We start from the raw sequence: 17,734 nt of genomic DNA on the forward strand, positions 1-17,734 counted from the left end.
CTTACACTTTAGTCAAATAATCACATGTACCTCTTATATATATCAGCATTCCAACAACCATTTATGTTTATTCTGCTTTGTTACTGCCTTAGACTATAAATATTTAACTATTTTCCTTAGTAGTACCATATTAAAGCACCCGTATATTTTCATTTAGGGGTCAGACATAACCCTTCAACAGATTAATCTGTAGAATATTTTACTTTTAACACAGTAAACACTTATGTACAATCCCAATGTATGATTTTCCCTTCCCTTAGAAAGAATAAGTGCATTAGCTTTTTTTTTTTTTTTTTTTTAGATGTACGTGGGCCTCTCACTGTTGTGGCCTCTCCCGTTGCAGAGCACAGGCTCCGGACACGCAGGCTCAGCGGCCACGGCTCATGGGCCCAGCCGCTCTGTGGCACGTGGGATCCTCCCGGACCGGGGCACGAACCCGCGTCCCCTGCATCGGCAGGCGGACTCTCAACCACCGTGCCACCAGGGAAGCCCAGTGCATTAGCTTTTAAATCTATTATAAATCTTCCATTTGAGGAATGTTTTAATAAAGGAGTGGGTATCAGACAGGGTACCTATTCATCTCATAAGAAAACCTGTAATTCTGTTCATTTTAAGCCTAAGATAAATGTCACATTATCAGAACATTACCTGAGGTTGTTTTGGTGCTGGCTGAAGAAACAAGGCTTGCGAGGTTGACAACTTCTCCTGACGTGAAGATGAATGGGGTACCCATAGTCACAGGGTTGGCTCTCTCAGGATTAGCATTCACCTGATTCTGCATTGCTTCCTATAAAACAATGCAAGATATTTCAAAGTCAGAACACTTACTAACCAGCCTTAGTTATACAGTTACTGAACAGCCCCCCTACAATGCTCTGTCAAGCAGAACTAGTTCCGGTGCACAATGTCCCAGGGACCTCACAGTTCTCATTAAGATGACTGTTTTTTCTCAAACCAGGGCAACAGAGACATTAGATTGCTTTCCCAAGCTTATCTCTACTTTAGAAAAAAAAAAAAGGCGTTATTATTTGCAAAAACCTCTAGACAATTCACTTAACCTCTCTGGATATTGGTTTTTAATTTGAAAAATAAAGGGGGTGGCCTAAAAAGTAATTTCCAGCACTAATATTCTATGATCAATTATGTACAAGACAATGTGCTAGCTGGAGATCCCTGCAGAGAATCTACACAGAACAATATTCTCCAGAGTTTTGTCCAACTACTTATTCCATTCTGCCATTGAAGAAATCCCTAAGAGAATATATAACAAGCAAATAAATGAGTGCTGGATTTTAAAGTCTAGTTCCATATGCTGCACTTCTGCTTCTAGGGATATCTGCACAATTTCGGTATAAAGATGCTTATCTTTATTTTATTTTTTTACTTTCATAAGCAGTTTTCTACAAACATGATCACTACTAAAAAAAAGTCAAATTATAAAAGGTCTCTAAACAAGGAATTGAAAGTTGAAGAGAATAACCAGTCTATAGGGAACCATATGTCAGAAAAAACCAACCAACCACTGATAATACAGTAGAAATGGTTATTTTTTTACATATAATTATCCCCTTGTTAAGAGCTTCAATTGAAACAGCTTATCCATTCTCTGATTACTGTAAAATTCCTTCTTTGCCCTCCATTATCACTTCCTTAATTCAAGCCTTCATTGGCTCTTGCCTGGCCTAATGAAGATCTTCAGCATTAAGTGTCTTCTCTCTCAAGTCTGTACCACACTCCAAACAATCATCATTTTAAAAAATCTTATCATATCAATTCTCTACTTAAAAGCTTCTATTGGATCCCCCTTGCCCACAAAATAGTCCATACTCTTTTTTTTTTTTTTTTTTTTTTTTTGCGGTACGCGGGCCTCTCACTGTTGTGGCCTCTCCTGTTGAGGTCCAGACATGGAGGCTCAGCGGCCATGGCTCACGGGCCCAGCTGCTCCGCGGCACGTGGGATCTTCCCGGACCTGGGCACGAACCCGCGTCCACTACATCGGCAGGCAGACTCTCAACCACTGCACCACCAGGGAAGCCCAATAGTCCCTACTCTTTTGCATGCCATCTAACAACCCTATGTTCAGAACTCAGCCTCTCAAGCCTTAGCTCCTGCCACTCCCAAACTCTGCTTCTCTTGCCCAATCTCTGGTCACAGAACTACTTACTCTTTCCTGAATATTCCATGTCCTTTCCCACCTCTGTCTTTGATTTGCTTTTTCTAGCCTAGAATATCATCTTCTCACACCTCTGCCTACTACTCCTTCAAAACTCAGTTCAGAGCCTACATATACTTTAATCCTTGCCTTAAGCATTATCAATACTCCCTCCTGTAATACTTACTAGGTATCTGTTTACCACCATAGTACTGTAATGCTTTATATCTTGTCTTTACCTTCATCATACTGTAAACACTCCAAGGACAGGGCTATGTCCTACTAATCTTTGTATCTCTCATCCTGTTATTTCCTGATATACCAGTGCTGGCTTAGGAAATCAATGGATGATATCATCACAGCTGATTTTTAATTCTGAGATGGCTTCCTTATGACTCAATATGCTTTAGAGCTATGTACTATCTCACAAGAGCTGATGTATATTCATAAAACATAAAGAGGTTTTTAATATTATCCCAAGTCAAGTTTAATTAGAAAGGGAAATTTTCATGGAGAAAAAACATTCTAAAGCCAAATTAAAAACTTATTTTTGTACTGGCCACAACATTGTTCTTCAATCACCATGAATAATTCAGGGCTTTATAGAATATTATTATTTTTTTAAAGATACTAATGACACTGAGTCACAAGATTGAGACATAATGGAAGTATTACTTTGATAAGATAGAGAAAATTCAGTTTTGATTCAGCTCCTACAAAAAATCCTTAACTTCAACTGAAGTATACTGTGGTGTATAAAAAGAACAGGACCTGAAGGATGACCAGAATCTCAGCATTGTTTTTCTCCAGGGCTATGTCAAAGGCAGATTTATCAAACTTGCTGAAAGCATGGACATCAGCTCCATATTTGATAAGTAGCTCTACAACATCTCGATGGTGGTGCTCTGTGGCCCAGTGCAAAGCTGTCATCTTCAGCATGTCCTTGGCATTCACATCTGCACCATTCTGTCATAGAAAAGTAATTTTTTTCAAAGAGACACTGGTTACAGTAGCACAGGTACAATATCCCATCACCATATACAGAGGATTTCCATAGAGATTACACATATTCAAATTTAGAAATGTTTAAGAAATATCAAAGGGAAAAACATGTCTCCTGAATTCAAATTCTCCTGAATGCTCATAGACACAATGCCTTAAATGAGAGGACCTTTTAAGGACATAGTTGGAAATTATAACAGATGGGAGAGGAAGAGGAAAAGAACAGATTTTTGTTGCATTTATTAACAGAGAGCTGAATGCCTGAAAAAATAGGCATAAGATCAGAGAACACCTGCAGCAGAAAAATGAAGAAAGTTCAATAAAGTTTGTTTAGCCTTTAAAAACTTAGAAAATAAAATCCTCATAGCCATGATGACTCTTGAAAGAGATGCAATTCAATACTATAAACTGTCCTAAACTTAATCTTTCCCAACCTAGTTTCCTACCACCTGTTGAAGTAAAAAAACAGGGAGGTATTTGTCTTTTTTACAATATAGACCCCCTCACTCTTCTTGCTTTACCCTAACAAGTAGTTCCACGATGTGTGCATGTCCATCAGCTGCAGCCATGTGCAAGGGGGTCCTGTCCACTTTGGTCCGGGCATCCCTGCTAACGCCTGCTCGAAGGAGCACTTCTGCTGTGGAATAATGACCATACTGGGCTGCAAGGTGGAGGGGTGATGTTCCAAGCTGTGGGAAAATAATACTCATTTAATATCAACTGTGTGCAGAGTCCTAAATCATTACTGGAGGGATACAAATGAACAACAGGTGACGCCTAGGTTCCTGTCCTTGGAGAGAGAAACTGGCTGGACAGATAAGCTGAAGAAATTATTTCATTAAAATTAATACACTAATGGACAAATAAATATACAACCAATTAAAGAAGCGCTAAGTATAATGGATTTAAGTCAGGTAGACTTACCAGGTAAAATTCCATAAAGGGTATGATTTTAAATAGGCCTTAGAAGAAGGTTAAAAAAAATGGATAGAAAAGAGCATTCTGAGTCAGGGATAAAGGGAAGGGATAGGCAAGTTCAAAACAATTCTAGGAAAAGGGCAGAGACTAGAAAGTTACATGTGAAATTTAGGGTACAAATTTAATTGGTTGAAAGAGAAGTTTGTTACCACAGTAAAGCTAAGCAAAAATACTGATGAGATGAAGTGCCCCCCCGCACCCCGCAGAAAAAAATAGCAATGGTGTCAATAGCAATAAGCACGTCTGTATCATCTCAAAGTAAGTCTTGTTACTAATCACAGTTATCTATCAGCATCCATTTTGGCCAGAGATCTATTCCTTTTTCGTGTTATGCTCTCTATTTTAAAACCTATTTTGTTATTCTTTGCTTTTCATATATTCACTCTCTTTACCTGATTGGATTTAATTCACATTGCTCTTTTCAGGCCTATTTATAGAAATGCTAATCTCATGGGTTTCCTTTCTTCCTTTTTGTGAAGTGCTAAGAAACAGCTGGCCTCTAAATTTATGAATTAATCACCCCAGAACAGAGGACAGTGCTTATCGAATTGTTAAAATTAGGCAATGCTTACAAAATCTATGAATACTAAGCAAACCCATGTTATAACCGGGACCTGGATCTTCTGACATTCTGCTCTCCAAGTTGACTGTCTGAACTCATGAAATTACACTTTTCTCTTTAATGTTTTTTAACAGTGGTAAAGGAAATAAAATGGCTAGGCTATTCCTTATTAATGAGAACATTTTAGAGAAAAGGAAACAAGGAGTTTCATTAGTTTAGAAATGCACTCAGTACACTGATTTTGTTTAATTTCTAGCTAATTACAGCCTATAACCCAAGTACACTCCAGGGAGAAGTAAACCTTTAGAAAATACTCTAAAAAATAAAACATTATAGGGCTTCCCTGGTGGTGCAGTGGTTAAGAATCCGCCTGCCAATGCAGGGGAAACAGGTTCAATCCCTGGTCCGGGAAGATCCCACATGCCGCGTAGCAACTAAGCCCATGGGCCACAACTACTAGAGCACACGCTCTGCAACAAGAGAAGCCACTGCAATGAGAAGCCTGCGTACCACAACGAAGAGTAGCCCCCGCTCTCTGCAACTAGAGAAAGACCGCAAGCAGCAACGAAGACCCAATGCAGCCAAAAATAAATAAATAATTTTTTTTTTTTTTTTTTTTTGTGGTACGCGGGCCTCTCACTGTTGTGGTCTCTCCCGCTGCGGAGCACAGGCTCCGGACGCGCAGGCTCAGCGGCCATGGCTCACGGGCCCAGCCGCTCCGCGGCATGTGGGATCCTCCCGGACCGGGGCACGAACCCGTGTCCCCTGCATCGGCAGGCGGCCTCCCAACCATTGCGCCACCAAGGAAGCCCCAAAAATAAATAAATAATTTTTAAAAAATTATAGAAAATCACAAGTATATAGTATCTTACAATTACCACCCATATATCCACAGGAGATTCTTTCAATTTGGAAACTAAAAGAAAAGGAAAACCACATATTCAGATGAGGCAAAGAAAATGAAATGCTTGTAAGGAGACTGAGGCAGAAAGAGAATGAAGAAAAATCAGTACAGACTGTTTAGCCTTTATGAAAAAGGTTGGTAACAGCGCACGCTGGGAATAATTAAGAGAGCTTACCCAGTCTGTGGTGAATGGGGCACCATTTGCCATCAATGTTCTCACTTCATCATCTTGGCCTTTTCTTGCTGCTTCTAGCAACCTCTTCCCCAAGTCCACCAAAGACATCTTTATGCATAGGAACACAAATTTTTGGGAAGCTGTCACTCAAACACGAGGAAAGCTGCCTGTAAAATGTTTTTAGAAGACCTCTTGTATGTATGTTTTTAGCAGACCTCTTGTATATATGTAAGATACTTCTCAAGCAGACTATCTGATAAGGCACTTCTTTTCTACTTCATCTAACACAAACAGTCAGATATTTGGGAAGTTTCTGGCCCTAAACCATAGTTCCCTCACCTTCAATCTCCAGAAAAATACTTTGGAAATATGTGAAACACATTACTGCCTTTCTAGCTTAAGGAATCAATAAAACAGCATTTCACCCCTTTGAAACAACCATGGGTAGAAATAGTACATTACAACAAAAAATGAATAGATAAACCAAGGATACTGAGACTCAGGTACATGGCAGACACTTTTTCAAAAATGAACAGAGGCGTCACTGCACCTGTTGAAGGTGTCTCAGCAACACCTAGAGTTTTTTTTTAAACAAAGTCATCAGCTTGGCCGATTACATACTTTGTTTAAAAGTATAGTTATGTCTAAAATCATTACAGTTTTTCACTTAATAATTTGGGCATTATTAAATTTTTGTGAAAGCTCATAGTAAAAAAAGCATCTGAGTAGGAGAGATTTTTTATTCCCTGTAAAAGGCATATAGCCAACTCTCAGTTATTTAGGGTAAAAGAAAAAAACAAAACTGTTGCTAAACACATGAAATCAAAGGTAATAAATGGTGGAGATTAAGTCTGAAGAGCATGCAAAATGGTCATTTAAATGGGTGGTTACTTGGACTTCCCTGGTGGCACAATGGTTAAGAATCTGCCTGCCAATGCAGGGGACACGGGTTTGATCCCTGGTCCAGGAAGGTCCCACATGCCGCGGAGCAACTAAGCCCATGTGCCACAACTACTGAGCCTGCGCTCTAGAGCCCATGAGCCACAACTACTGAAGCCCGTGCGCCTAGAGCTCGTGCTCCGCAACAAGAGAAGCCACGGCAATGAGAAGCCCACCCACTGCAACAAAGAGTAGCCCCTGCTCGCCGCAAATAGAGAAAGGCCGTGGGCAGAAACGAAGACCCACTGCAGGGCCCCCCCACCCCAAATGATGGTTACTGTAAATCAGAAACTGGCCTGGGTATAAAGGATACCCAGGATAGTGAGAAGTTTCTATATTCAATGCAGAATTGTCTGAATGGTATATAATCACCACTCACTACAAATCTTCCAACCAACGAGGAAACGGCTATTCTTGATAAATTTAATTTTTATTATGTTTCCTTTCAACTTGTACTGCTTTGTCCATATTGTAAAAAGTAATTTCTCATTTTAAAAAATGAACAAAGAGAGTCTGCCATTTCAAGGAAGACAATTGGCAGTATTTACTGCCAATTATCAATTATAATTTCAGCTTCCATGCAAAAAACAGAATTTTGGGAATATCCACCTCCATGAGCTGATAGCTCACTATAAACTTTTCTCATAAAAGTAGTGGTGATACTAATGAATGTGATTTTTTTAATACTGTATAAAATGCATCAACATTTGGAGGATGGGAATTATTTGGTGAACCAGTATTTTTCAAATGACCAATGCATGTTACAAAATCGGTAAAAAGATTCATTCAAAGTGAAAGCAGATCAATGGGTTTTAAGGTAATCAAGTATAAAACATTCATTGACATGGTTTCAGATTCCTCATTGCAACTAACTTTTAAGAAATTGCCACTTGTTGTAACATCAAAGAAGAATATCCACAATTACCTGAACAAGCTATTAAAATACTCCTCCTTTCTCCAAGTACATATTGCAAAAGATTGAATGTAGAATAGATATGAAAATAAGAAATACATATGAAAATTATTAAGCCAGAAGTTAAAGAGATTTGCAAAAATATAAAACAATGCCATTTTTTTTTGTTTTTGGCCGTGCTTGTGGGATCTTAGTTCCCCCCCGGCCAGGGATTGAACCCAGTCAGTGAAAGCACCAAGTCCTAACCACTGGACTGCCAGGTAATTCCCAAACAATGTCATTCTTCTCACGATTTCTTTAACTTGGAAGTTATTTACTTTCATAAAATTTTGTTATTTATGTGAAGGGCTTCCCTGGTGGCGCAGTGGTTGAGAGTCCGCCTGCCGATGCAGGGGACGCGGGTTCGAGCCCCGGTCCGGGAAGATCCCACATGCCGCGGAGTGGCTGGGCTCGTGAGCCATGGCTGCTGAGCCTGCGCGTCCGGAGCCTGTGCCCCGCAACGGGAGAGGCCACAACAGTGAGAGGCCCGCGTACCGCAAAAAATAATAATAATAAAAAAAATAAAGTTAAAATTTTGTTATTTATGTTAACATGTAATGGATTTATTATTGTATTTTAATTAACATTTAACAATTAATTTCAAAACAGTAAATAGCAATAGTTACAGCAGATTGGAGTCCTTAATAATTTTTAAGAATATTAAAACCTGAAACCAAAACTTTTGAGAATCATCTAGCCACTATGTGATTTAGATTTATTTTATTTAATATTCCAATCTATATCATAGAATATTGTGCTCAAACATGGGTATCCAGGAGACCACTAGGGGAGATTGTTCAACATGAATATATAGTCTAGGCCCTGTGACTGGACTGGAGCAGAGGATGAATTTTAATTGTGTGAAAGTCTATAATCTGATCTAAGTTTTTATGACTTAAGAAAATGTTACAGAAAAAATGATAGCATACCCTTCTTACAGAAAACTTATATTTGCATTCCTCCATGGTTATCTTTCTTTTAAAATATCAAACCTGCCTTTCAATTTAGTTATTACTATTTATTTATTTATTTATGGCTGTGTTGGGTCTTCATTGCTGTACGCGGGCTTTCTCTAGTCGCGGCGAGCGGGGGCTACTCTTCCTTGCGGTGCTCGGGTTTCTCACTGCAGTGGCTTCTCTTGCTGTGGAGCACGGGCTCTAGGCACGCGGGCTCAGTAGTTGTGGCTTGCAGGCTCTAGAGTGCAGGCTCAGTAGTTGTGGCGCACCGGCTTAGTTGCTCCGCGGCATGTGGGATCTTCCCGGGCCAGGGTTCGAAACCCGTGTCCCGTGCACTGGCAGGTGGATTCTTAACCACTGCTCCACCAGGGAAGTCCCTACTAATAGTTTTTGGTTTTGGCTGCACCCATGCCCGCCGTTGTGGAAGCGCAGTCTTAACCACTGGACTGCCAGGAAGTCCCAACTAATAGTTTAAAACAAGAACAAACATTGTTAATCAACTATACTCCAATATAAAATAAAAAGTTAAAAAAAAAAGAAAAAACCAAACTGATAGAAACAGTGAAAAAAAAGAACAAAATTTTAGGTGGTTCATTAGCAGAAATTAGCAGAAATGACTCACATTTTCTCAAATATATATACTATATATAAAAAGTGTATCACCAAGACGCAAACACCTCTACTGGGAATTCCCTGGAGGTCCAGTGGTTAGGACTTGGTGCTTTCACTGCCGGGGCCAGGGTTCAATCCCTGGCTGGGGAACTAAGATCCCACCAGCGCACAAAGCGTGGCCAAAAAAAAAAAAAAAAAAGTAAAGTCATAGAATGTCCTTTTCCCGAGATGTTTTAAAAAGAGAGATGAGAGAGGAAAGTCCTCCTAGGAAGGGGGAGTAGAATAAGATGATGTCAAGTGGCTCAAGGAATTCTGTGAGAATAGGAGAAAGCTAACGGGAAGGAGAAATGGAAGCGAAGAATCCATGATCTGACGACATTTTTTTCTTTTTCTATTGCACACGTCCCCACTGGGCCGCCAGCTGTACAAACAACTGTGCAAGAACTGGAGGCGGGGCCCTTACTGCTCTTGCTCAGATTACTGAGCTCACTAATAATCTTTAGGCTATTACTGGGGTCAGAGAATTAGGGTCTCCGTTTTCTCCTGTATCACAACTCCTCCCGTGCCTCACAGCGACGTTCTGTCTTTTTGGAAGAAGGAGCAGGGAGCCACGGTCTCAGCCTAGGGAGCAGCCCCCGGTCCGGGCTCCGCGCTGCCTCCTAGTGGTCACCTCTGTGGCCTTGGCTTCCCTCGGTCCAGCTCCCCAGCCCCAGATCTTACACCCACCCCATTCTTCACCTCCTCCCAGTCCCCTCCCCTTCCTCCCGGCAGCATCCCCTTCCTCTCCTTCCCCCAGCCGCCCCGGCTCTGGTGAAGGGGCACCGCTCCGTCTGCATCCAGAAGTCCGGGGCTGGGCTGAGAAGCGGTGCAACTTCTACAAGGCAGCCTCCCTCCCAGCCGTGACACCCCCCGATTCCACGCATCTCTTCTTCCCCCTCACCTCCTCGTCCGGGACGTTGCCGGCTGTGTTTTCACCGAGCCCGCCAGTTTGGTCCTGTTTCCTTCTCTAGTTAAGACTCCCTGTCACTGACGGTTACTTTTTGACCTTTTCACATATGCATATTTTGGGGGCCTTTAACCCCCCCCTCGCGGAGAAATGGAGGCAGCAAAATGGCGGACCCGGAAGTGAATACGGCGAATATAATTTCTGGCGGAGGAATCTATGAAGAAAAAATGATTAGAAAAGCCACATTTGCATTCAAACAGAAGGGTGATGTACCCCAGAGCCTCAGTTTCTATTCCCGGAAGGGCTTTGAGGTAAAATAGTGTGTATCCGAGACATTTTAGACAGGACTATTTAGCGAGGCGGAGTATTATCGATTACGTGTCTTATAGTTCCGGCAGGGGACGGACCCGATGGTTTGTTTTGGCGCCAAGAGCCCCGCAAACCGCTGAGAAATCTGATTTTGCATCGGTCCTGCTCTCTCTTGCTTGTTTTTAGGGGGCTACCCTTAGGGTTGATGAGAAAACCCTATTTCTCTGTCTCAACCTCGGGTGAAGATGTTTGGGACATTGCTGGCTTTGCGCATGAATTGAGCTCTGGTGCCGGACGGCCACATTTCCAGATACAGCCTTAATGTAAGGAGCCCAGAGCCAAGCTGTCAGCGCGAATGTTGAAACACGGAGTCATTTCTTTGTGGGGGGCTTGGAAGAGGATGGAGCATGAGTTTGCAAATCCATTTAAGTACTTTATTTACCAAACAGTTGATTCCCATCTCCACCCACCGTTCTCCTTGAACTAAAGGACAGCGAGAAGTCGGGAAGGAAGACCTTCAAAAATAAGTAAAAATAGAGGACATATCACTGCTCCACTCTTTATTCGATTTTGGCTTTTGTCGTTGATGGTGGGCCTTTCAAAGTCTACGGGGAAGATTTACATGATACCTCCTTCTCTGGATTTCTTTCTTTTTTTGTAATTTATTTTATTGAAGTATATAGTTGATTTACAATGTTGTGTTAATTTCTGTACAGCAAAGTGATTCAATTGTACATATATTCTTTTTTATATTCTTTTCTATTCTGGTTTATCACAGGATATTGAATATAGTTTCCTGTGCTATACAGTAGGACCTTGTTGTTTATCCATTCTATATATAATAGCTTACATCTGCTAATCCCAAACTACTAATCCACCCCTTTTCTGAATTTCTCTAGATCCTGTTCATGTACTTTAAAGGATTTACGGCATACTGCCCAAATTGGTATTTGCAGCTTCCCTTTTTGAAGGTCAAAATCATTCTCATTCTTGTTTACAACCTCTCTGTTGTCCGACTCTGTCTCATATAGTAGGCACCCATAAACTACTTGTAAATTAGTCCAAATAGTTTTTTTTTTTTTAATGAGGTGAGTTATAAGTAAGCAGATAATGTATTTGGGTTAATTCGTTTATTTTGTTAGGCACCCAGGCTGAGATAATGCAGTGCAGAATTAATGCCATAGGTGCCTTCTGAGGCATCTGGAATTGTTACCTCAGATACTGGTAGTCAGTGGGCAAGCACAAGAGTGGTTGGTTACAGCTTTCTCCCAAAATACTTTAAATAATTTCAAGCTGATTTCACCCTTGTTATCTATCTGTTCAACTTGAAATTCATCATTTTAATGTATAAAGGCTACTCAAACCCTTCCTCAAAGTTGAATATTAGATAAAATATATAAGCTGAACTTGGAAGCAAGGCTAATTTTTGAGATCTATACTGCTTCCTTGTGAAGAGAGAAAACTAGAATCCAGGCCTGGGATTGAATGTCTTTATTAAAGAAGTGATTAACTGGCAGCACAAATCAGCAGCAATAATTTCAGAAGGAGTGGAGACAAGGTGTAGGGTCAGAGTTGATTGTTCATTTCATGGTATCAAGGTAGCTGAAGAACTGTGCCTGAGGCCCATTTGATCATTATTCTACATTGCAAATGCAGGAGGGCAAAACTAAAATACTAAGGACCAAACCCTAGGCTTTTTAGAAACTGAATAATACCCTACAAATTATCATAATAGTCAGCAGGATTGCATCTTAAGATTTGAAATCCCAGTGGTTTTCCTCAGCTAGAGTTTTCAGCCGACAGGAGCAAAACTGTAAAGTAAGCTTGCAGAAGGAAAACCCTTTTGAGAGAGCATATCTATTTCTGAAATGATTCAGTGCTTTCCCCTATTGTCATCTCCCATGATGTATTATTTCCTCTTTTAAACCTTTTTCCCCAATTTCTCTGAGAAAAAGTGTATTACAGGAAGGAGCAGGACCACCTTAGCCTTTTAGAAATCCTACAGTCGTAGAGCAGATAATCTCAAACTGAAACTTAGAGGGTTTTCATCAACACTTGAAGAAATATTTGTGTTTACTGGCCTGGAGCAAGAAATTAGGAAGGTTTGAGCAATCTCTGAAGCTGATTAAAATGAAGTAAAAAAATCAGTCCTCCATTTTGCACTCCATACTACTCTCTGGTGCCCTCATCAGGCCTGTTTTCTGGAATTAATATCTGGGGGGGAGGAAAGGAATCCCTGTGACCCAATACTCCATTGCTTGAACCCTTTACTTTGTGGCTTGAGGGTTTTTGAGAGAAACTGATAAGAAAGAAAGATAGATAAATAAATAAAATAAATAAATAAATAAATAAATAAATAAATAAATAAATCACAACTCTGGCAGATTCATCAGCACCACCTCAACACAATAGAGGGGAGAGAGCAAGACTGATAGGGTAAAAGGGTGGAAAGGAGGGGCTTGAAAGGGCAGGAAAGGAGGGCAAGGTGGTGGGAGAGAGGTCTTGGGCTTAGAGCAAGTCCAATTCGAAGGAGTGGATGCTGGCAATGGGAGCTCTCCAAAAGTTGAAGGTGCTGTACTCAAGGAGGGCATCGCCTTCAGGGTTTTTCTCCTGCTCTGCTCCGGTTGCTTGCCCCGTTGTTTTGCCAACGCTGCTGTCCTTGATCTTGTAGGTGGATGTATCTGACAGACCCAGGCCTTCCAGCTCCGACAGATCCAGTTCTGGAATGGGCATCCTCCAGAAAAGAAAGGAGCTGTACTGGCTACTCACAGGGTCCCTCATAACTTCCTAGAAAGAAACCACTTATCAGTCTTCATGGTATTGCCACCTCTTTGCGGCCCATGGCCTTTCCTTACTGAGAAACTTTACATCCCCATTTGCCTCTGTACATAATCCAGGTTCCCTAGGACAAGCTTCAGGAATCTTCCTCTATTACCATTTTCTACCATTTCCTAACTCCTCCCCATCTTGGAATGACTTATTTACTGCCTACTGCTTGGGTCTGGTTTTCAAGGCCTTCCAGAATCTGGCCCCATTCTTCCTAGCAGTAGTACGTTCTCTGCTACAGCTATGCTTATTCCTGTCTTAACTCTCTCCACTCTCCACCTTAAAATACTATCCAAGTTTCAAGACTCCATTCAAGTCCCTAGAGGAATCTTTCCCCTGAACTCTTATTATATTTCATATTCTTGATTTCTTCCTGCCTTTCGTTTAATAGGTCATGGTACCTCTGAAAAGGGTTTCCATGATTTTTCTACTTTCTATTTTCCTCCCTGCTTTCTAAACCCTACTGTAAACTCACCTCTTCCTGGAGGACATCCTTAAACTTAACTCAGCTCCATCTACCCTATTTCTTCCAGTATCTCCCACAATGCCTGTGGAGTTTTACCTGACTATATCAGTTTGGGGTTACAGATCACTGTTATATGTCTTGTGTAGGGATAATCTTATCTCCTTCAAGGAACTGAGAGTTTCCCCAAGGGTAAAAACCAGTCTACTTTGTACCTTCTTCACAAGTGCTGGGCTTTAAACACAAAAGACACTCAAGGCTGCTGACTAATTTTCCCTTAGTATTTAATACAATGAATACCTTGCCACTCCCATTTAAAACCCCACAGATAAACCTGAACAGCCTATTTCTCTCTAGCCTACCTCCCCTTCAGAACAAAATGCAGGTGCTAAAAGAATTTTTCTATGCCATAACAGGATTGCTTCTCTGACCCAGTGCTAGAATACACCTGATGATACAGCAAATGGATTAGAAATTTCAGGTAAGGAAAGTAAAGTTTAGATTGGAAGGAGAAAGTCTTTTAACAGAATTAGATACTTTTCCATGTTTTAATGAGTACTTCTCTCACCTTTCCTGCCCGTTCCACCCACACCCTGAACTTAGACTATTATATCTCCCTGCAGCCCCCACCCTGCTGCTTACTAACCAAGGGAAGGGGCAAGAAGCATTAGTTGAAATGTTCCCAAAGGAGCAGAAAGAACATTCCACTGCCTCCAAAAATAGAACCCCCATTTCACAAGGCCTTCCTCCAACAGAGTCCATTGGCTCTCACCAGGCCTTGAGACTCCTAAATAGTGGCCTTAAGTAGGTTCCACAATGCCCCCATATAATGTGGCAGAAAAAGTAGGCCTTAATCTAGAATACAGTTATGTGTGAGTGTAGGGGCTTTAGGAATGGTAAGTGGGTAGACCAGGATGTTTTTAATGTTAGAGTTTCTCTTTTTCTTCTTAGGTTCAAGCTCCAAAATAAACCCTGGGAGCTGAGCATTACTCAGCAGACAAGCTGCTTAAAAGGAGGGTAATTCGAGGACTGTAAAAGCGTGGGGGAGCATGTTGAAAAGGTGAGGTCATCATCCTATGATATTCAGCCCTGATCATCTCCACAGTAATTTGCAGAGGCATGTGCACAGAAAGCTACAAAAAATGTTGTTCCTATCAACCAGCCAACCCTGGCTTAGTCTGGGACTGTAGAGATTGTAAGAAGCAAACCTTAGGCGTCAGCAGCATTATTGACTTCTTCCCATGGGGATTTTTTTAAACAGTACTAGTTGTTTGCCAATCTAGCTGGCTTCTTTTGTATCCCTTCCCTTACCAGTCCCCTCCAGAGTGAGCTTAGTATAATGCTGGGCACATAATAGGCTCTTTAAAAAATAGAATCATAGGGGGGAAAAAAAGCACAGAATTTTAAAACTAGAAAACACCTTAGAAATTATCCAGTCAGTTTGGATAGGATCTCATAATTTCCAGTCTTGATTCTTTTTTGATGTGTTATACATAGATAGTTGCCTGCAGCTTTTTATAATCCTATACCAATATTCTCAAAACTTGCAAGAATTCTTAGTTCCTGAAGAACAGCTATTCAGTGGGTTAAGTGTGATTCTGATATGAATGGTGAAAATGCAAAGGCAGAAGAGAGGAAGACAGGATCTGAGAAAGGGAAAAAGCTCTTCGACAAACTGACTCCTTTTCTTCAACCAGTATATGTATAAAAACTGTCCTGACAATTCTGAATGTCAGGCAGAGCTTCTCTTGCAATTAAAAAAGGTAAAGGAAATTGTACAAAATATTAACTTAAAAGGTCCAAAATCTCTAGCCATGCCATTGATTCAGAGACGTGTACAGAGTACCAAATGCATTTCGGAAAGGCACTCAATCAAGTATATACAGCATTTAAAATCAAGTCAAGAACATTGACTGCACCGAAAATTGACGCTAAAATACCCGAACATTTTAAATTTAATATAGTATGGATTTAATTCCCAAATACCCAAAATTTGCACAGGGTCCCATTTCAGCTAGCTTTCTCTTCCCCAAATATTTTCTACCCATAGCTCATCTATCTTTATATCTCTCATTTACTTATCTTAAAGGGCTTGGACAGTGCCTTGTACCACAATATATGCTCAATAAATGCTTCCCACTATCCTTCATTTTAAATTATTCAGGTATTTTAGGCAAAGGTAATTTCTAAATATCACTGTCTAGTCTTAGAGATACACAATTAGCAAATACATAGCATAAAGTGGCTCTCTCTGAGCCACACAGACACGCCCAGATACCCTTTGTCCAGATCCTCAGTGGGACTCTAGGGCCTACCCAACAGGGCCTTGCTGTGTCATGCTGCCACTGTAGAGGGGAGGACAAGGGATGGTGGTGGAGGGGAATGGAACCTCTCTGGCATCTCATTATGTGTCTCATTCTGCTGCAAATAAGCATTCCTTTTCCAGAATCTGCCCCCATACCTAGCTCTTGTGGACTGTACTGATTTCAATATGGGATCAGGCAGTTCTCCAACACAGAAGCCCCTACCTTCCTACCTCAAACCGACTCTTTGGAGACAAGGTTTGGGAATGGGAGGAGACTGTTAAAAGAAAGATCAGGATTAATCTCAATATTATCGCGTATCTCTCCCTCCAAACTCCTTCCTATGGAGACAAATAAGTTTGGGGTGAGGGTAGACACATCAATGGAACACAACAGAAAACATTTGAAGATACAGGGAAATAGAGGCTAGAGTGGTACCGTAGGACTAGAGATTCATCAAAAAGCTGGGAGAACAAATTGACAGCTTGAAAAGGAAGATGTAGATTACTAAACTGAAGATAATAAAATTAACAATTTTATTATCTTCAGGACAATGTTATAGGCAAACTGACAACTGAAATGAGATAAATGCTGAGAAATAACTACATGTAAATTGTTAGAAATTAATATCTGTGTAAAGGATTATAAGGCATGGATGGAGATCTTAGCAAAGATGTAAAACTGTGAATAACTGCCTATTGTTCACAGCGCCGCCTTCGCTCCTCTTGAACTGTCCCCCAACCCAATCCTCATCTGGGGTCTTCAACCTAACTAGAAGCACCGACTATCTTTTCAGCCCCTTGCCGCCGCCCCACCACCCCCGCCCCGGTTTCGTTTACCTGTTATCAGTGAATTACTAGCGTGTTCCAAAGATGGAGGGAGTACTTCGAGGGCTCCGATGTCTGCTCTGGGCTGGAGAACAAGAAAGCTGTTGGGGCTTTGACGGCTTTGTCTTCTCACTCCCTCTCTGTTCAGTGACTGAGTCAGTCTGCTCAGTCTCCCCCTGCAATGCAGCCCCTCCTAAGAATGGCGGAAGGACTCCCCGCCCCCTCCCGGCCTGACTCGGCTAATTCAAAAGATAGGTTCCAGAACACTTGAGGGAGGGAGACAGGACTAAAGCATCTCCGTAGGCTTATTGGTCTGATTCCCGAGCTCTTCCAGCTCCCCCGTGCAGACTGAGGGTGTAATGAATGAGTAGTTAATTGTCCTCTAATTTTAGGTTTATGGATTAAAAGTCTTGACTCTAGACAACGTGGAGGAGTGTCCCTTTATTCTCCAATTTAAGGATTTCAGGTCACCCGAACTGTTTTTGAGAATCACAAAAATTCTCCCTCGGTACCTCCCGATTTGCCTTCCCACCCTCACAATGGGTAAATAAACCTAGCCCTATTGCATTTGCGGTAGGGCACAGGGACATCGGGGATGCGTGTGCTTCTGCCAATCTCTGAACTCGGTTGGGGCCGAAGGATTTGGGGGCTCCGCTTCCTTTCGCCCCGCAACGCCTGACGCGCAAACAGAACGCACGATTCTGGAGGGTCCAGTTTGCGTGCCAGGCCTTCCTCGAGGGTCCGCTTTCCCGGGTTTTCCCGGCAGGGGCGGCGGCCCTCGGGGGCTTCCGAGGCCCCTCCCACGTCCCTCCGTCCTGCAGCGCCACC

The 17,734-nt window shown here is 41.6% G+C and overlaps 2 protein-coding genes across 9 annotated transcripts in view; both read right to left on the minus strand.

The window, feature by feature from the left end:
- GABPB2 (GA binding protein transcription factor subunit beta 2) overlaps window positions 1–11,814 on the minus strand; it is a 32,918-nt gene extending 21,104 nt beyond the window's left edge. For 4 of the 8 annotated variants that reach the window (XM_060299701.2, XM_060299717.1, XM_060299702.1 and 1 more), the window contains exons 1-5: window positions 10,173–11,814; window positions 5,774–5,940; window positions 3,676–3,843; window positions 2,924–3,118; window positions 649–787 (exon numbers count right to left, since the gene is read on the minus strand). In XM_060299701.2, the coding sequence (XP_060155684.1) occupies window positions 649–787; window positions 2,924–3,118; window positions 3,676–3,843; window positions 5,774–5,881 (610 nt within the window). In that variant the 5' untranslated portion in view covers window positions 5,882–5,940; window positions 10,173–11,814. The remainder of the gene's footprint in view (window positions 1–648; window positions 788–2,923; window positions 3,119–3,675; window positions 3,844–5,773; window positions 5,941–10,172) is intronic. The other 4 variants (XM_060299712.1, XM_060299706.1, XM_030846452.2 and 1 more) reach the window with 3 other exon arrangements.
- Window positions 11,815–12,737: 923 nt separating this feature from the next.
- On the minus strand, window positions 12,738–17,680 carry MLLT11 (MLLT11 transcription factor 7 cofactor). The gene is made up of 3 exons (XM_030846445.2): window positions 17,604–17,680; window positions 16,919–16,991; window positions 12,738–13,274 (listed from the first exon to the last, which is right to left on the minus strand). Exon 3 carries the CDS (start codon window positions 13,266–13,268, stop codon window positions 12,996–12,998), a length of 273 nt encoding a protein of 90 aa, XP_030702305.1. The 5' UTR covers window positions 13,269–13,274; window positions 16,919–16,991; window positions 17,604–17,680; the 3' UTR covers window positions 12,738–12,995.
- Window positions 17,681–17,734: the final 54 nt, after the last annotated feature.

Source organism: Globicephala melas, chromosome 1 (genome assembly GCF_963455315.2).
Source record: "Globicephala melas chromosome 1, mGloMel1.2, whole genome shotgun sequence".
Taxonomy (NCBI): Eukaryota; Metazoa; Chordata; class Mammalia; order Artiodactyla; family Delphinidae; genus Globicephala; species Globicephala melas.

Bases quoted from the DNA above. Each gene is read 5' to 3' on its own strand.
- MLLT11 (XM_030846445.2), bottom strand. From the start codon at position 13,268: ATGAGGGACCCTGTGAGTAGCCAGTACAGCTCCTTTCTTTTCTGGAGG.